We start from the raw sequence: 3,539 nt of genomic DNA, 5'->3' as shown, positions 1-3,539 counted from the left end.
CACAGTGACAAGCATATTCACAGAATTTAGAAGGTGGGTGTTAGGGGGCGTACCTGGATAGCATAGATAACTTGTAACGTGCTTCCGCAAGACATGAAGGATTAGATAATAAATAATAAAATAAAGAAATCTTAACATGCTTGTTATCTAATGAGCATAGCAAAAATGATCAAAGTATATGAAATCATCAATTATCACATACATCTTGTATATAATTCCTAAAAAAAATAGATAGATATGATTACAACAAGTTGCAAAAGTGGCAACAAAGATGAGTTTTGAAAAAATGATTTTTTTATGTAGGGGTTTCACCAATTCCCCAATTGATATACACAAATATAGCCTAGAATTATCCTATTTATTTGGGACCACCAGCTTGGATTTGTGTCTTACTCAAAACCGTAGTTTTTATTGAAAACTAAGAAAGATGCGAACCGATCAAAACATGGTTGCATATTATTTAAGAAAATGAGATTTTGATTCTAAGGACTCTAAATGAGTTTTTGAAATAGATTTTTAAAGAGATCTTTTGAGAAAAGTATTTTATTTTAAAATAAAAGAAATTAATTTGAAAACAACAAAACATATGAAACAAAATACCAAGCAAAACAAAAGAAAACAAAATCACAAAGTAGAATTTTTGACAACCGAGCAAACTAAAATGGTGAGAATGGATGCCAATCTCTACTATTTTTCGATGGTCATCTGAAGATTAAATTTGATAAAGAGCTATCGAAATAAAAGATTATTAATATTTAGATCGAATAAACTAACGAGATATCCATAAAAAAATTAACAATTAGAATTCAAGAAACGCCTAAATTGAGAATAACAAATCAAGAACTATCACATGGTCAACTAAACACACAAACAAATCTAGACTAAAAAAATAAGTTAAAATTGATCTAAATCAGAATTAAAAATATGAACTTTATTTAACATGATTAACTAAGCTATTGGATTAAAATCACTAATTTGAACTAAAAAATAGATTAAAACTAAACTAATTTGGAATTAAAAAATACAAACTTTATCTAACAGGATTAATTAAACTAATGAATTAAAACAACAAACACACTTAAACTAACAAATAGATTAAAAATAAACTAAAATGGAACTAAAAATATAAATTTTATGATTATTTAAACTAATGAACCACAATCACAAAAAACATCTAATCTAAGAGATAGATAAAAACTATGCGGATTCAAATAAATAAATAAAATTGCAACAAAGAATTAATTAAACCAATGAACTATGATTCTAAAAAAAAAATCTAAGCTAAATAAATAAATAAAAATCCAACATTTCAAATTAATACAAAGGGCCAAAATTATCAGTACCAAACCAAGTAAAATTCCAACTTTTCATACTAAACAATGAATCAATACAAAAGTATAAGAGATTCTAAATTTTCAATATAATATAAGAAATCAAATCTAAATTAAAACAGAAACTCTAATGTTTAAACTAAAATAAAAAATTAAAATTAAGGAAAACAACATTTTATATTAAAAAATCGAAACTTGACTAAACAGAATCCGAAATTTCTAAATATGAATGAATCAAAACTAAAACTTACATTTCCATTAATATGTGTCCTGAATCTCTTTACGAATGGTGTGGGTTGTCTATTATCTTTCGAAATTGCCTACATATGAGTGAATGCAATCCTTTATTGTGGAGATCCAATGGCGCAGGTTATGTCGATGTCTAAAATTTGATCTACTTGTTCTTATCGTTCATTAATGTAATCTTTGTCAGTTAACCACCATAAACACTTGTTCTCAGTATCATACACTCTTCTACACACAAATAGGGATATCCTTGGAGGAAATTCAACACATTTACGAACGAATGTGACTTTACACGGATGGAGTAACGATGCAACAGGTATCTCATCCTTGTGGAATGAGTAAAAGACTTCGTTTGGTGTAGCTTCCAGCAAGATACCTTTTTACAAGCTTTATATCAACAGGTCGGTAGAGCCAATTCACTCCTAACTTTGGATTGTCCTCTTTGCCTAATGTCAATCTTCGACTTATTCCAATGACAGGTGGGGAATCTTGAGGCGGCTTGAAAAGTGCACAGTCACCGACATTAATCGTATGTCCATCTTTGTAGAAAGAATTGGGGCGACGGAATCAAAAGCTACTGTCATTTGTGGTGGGACAGGCCACATGTGTCGACGTTGTTGCCTCTTCTCATCTTCCCGCCCATATGTTCAGCAGACTCAAACAAACCCGCCCATTTGCATACAAATTAGGGTTCAATTGAAGACCGAATGAGCAGTAATGGACCTGCGGGGGATGCGTGGGGTAATCAGGAAGAAATGCGAGACCAAAGATGAAGAGACCATCGTGATACAGCGTCCCCGCAACATTGACAATCACCACTCGGAGAAGGTCGATCCTCCATTCATAGACACGCACGAAAATCGAATCGGGAAGATTATTCTTGAGAATCTTCCACTCCTGCATGATCTTTGTGTAAATGCCACTCGTTGCATTACTAAAGCAGTCGGCGTTGTTGGTCGCAGTCTTGTTGAGTTTGACGTAGTGGTGGTCGGAGTCGTTCGAAACGATGTTGAATCGCCTAAACCCATTGTCCTCCTCTGCCTTCTCCACTATCTCTACATTTAGATCCATGCTCTCTTATGCAGATCGTGCTCTCCTAAGCTTTCATGGTGTGACTGAGTTCCAACCCTCTAGAATGGTGCTCAACTGATCTCTTTCTTTTTTGGATGCATGCTTTTTTCAAAGCTTCTTCCCCATGTAGCTGCAAATCTCCACTCTCTAATGGTGTCGCTTCTTTTTCTTTTTCCTCATTTTTTTCATGCCCATAATCATATTTCTTTTAGCGTCCTCCTCTCCAACTCAGCATTTTTTCTCTTTCCTTATGTGCTAAAAATTTCATTTCCAAAACCATGTGTTTCCTTCCAAGCTCAACATTTTTTCTCTTTCCTTATGTGCTGAAAATTTCCTTTCCAAAACCATGTGTTCCTTCCCCATGAGCATCCTTTGCACTCATTCTCATTGACTGCATCAACATGGAAAGACCACTCACCAGCCTGAACATGACCCTCCATTCCATCTATATACATGCTGAATTTTCTTCTTCTAAGGTCCGTGTATTCCCTCAAGAGTCAATAGCAGCTTGGGGACCCTCATGCAAAATAAAAAATAAAAAGAAAGAAAGAAAGAAAATAAAATTAGGAGATTGAAAATAAATAAAATGAAAGAGGATAAAAAGAACAAGATTATTCAATTAAAAATTAGTTAGGCAATCTCGTGCATATCGGAAGTCGAAACAATTCAAGTGATTAAAAGTCAACATTGGTTTCACTAAATTTTGAAGAAGTGATTAAATAAGTAAATAAGAAAATATGAATAAATAGATAAAAGGTATAATGCATAAATAAATAAATAAATATTAGACATATTCAATAAAAAGAAATTAAACTAAGGCAACGTATAATAATAATCAAAGTGTCAAACTCAAACCACCAAAAGTCAAAAAATTCATTTCATGCAATCACA

General features: G+C 32.5%; 1 protein-coding gene across 1 annotated transcript; it reads right to left on the bottom strand.

Annotated features, from left to right (window-relative positions):
- Window positions 1-1,735: 1,735 nt before the first annotated feature.
- On the bottom strand, window positions 1,736-2,648 carry LOC117915167 (putative ubiquitin-conjugating enzyme E2 38). Its single transcript, XM_034830738.1, has 3 exons — window positions 2,244-2,648; window positions 1,954-2,075; window positions 1,736-1,805 (listed from the first exon to the last, which is right to left on the bottom strand). Exons 1-3 carry the CDS (start codon window positions 2,646-2,648, stop codon window positions 1,736-1,738), a joined length of 597 nt encoding a protein of 198 aa, XP_034686629.1.
- Window positions 2,649-3,539: the final 891 nt, after the last annotated feature.

Source organism: Vitis riparia, chromosome 5 (assembly GCF_004353265.1).
Source record: "Vitis riparia cultivar Riparia Gloire de Montpellier isolate 1030 chromosome 5, EGFV_Vit.rip_1.0, whole genome shotgun sequence".
Lineage (NCBI taxonomy): Eukaryota > Viridiplantae > Streptophyta > Magnoliopsida > Vitales > Vitaceae > Vitis > Vitis riparia.
Note: the sequence above shows the minus strand (reverse complement) of the source record. Positions and strands in the feature narration are given on the sequence as shown.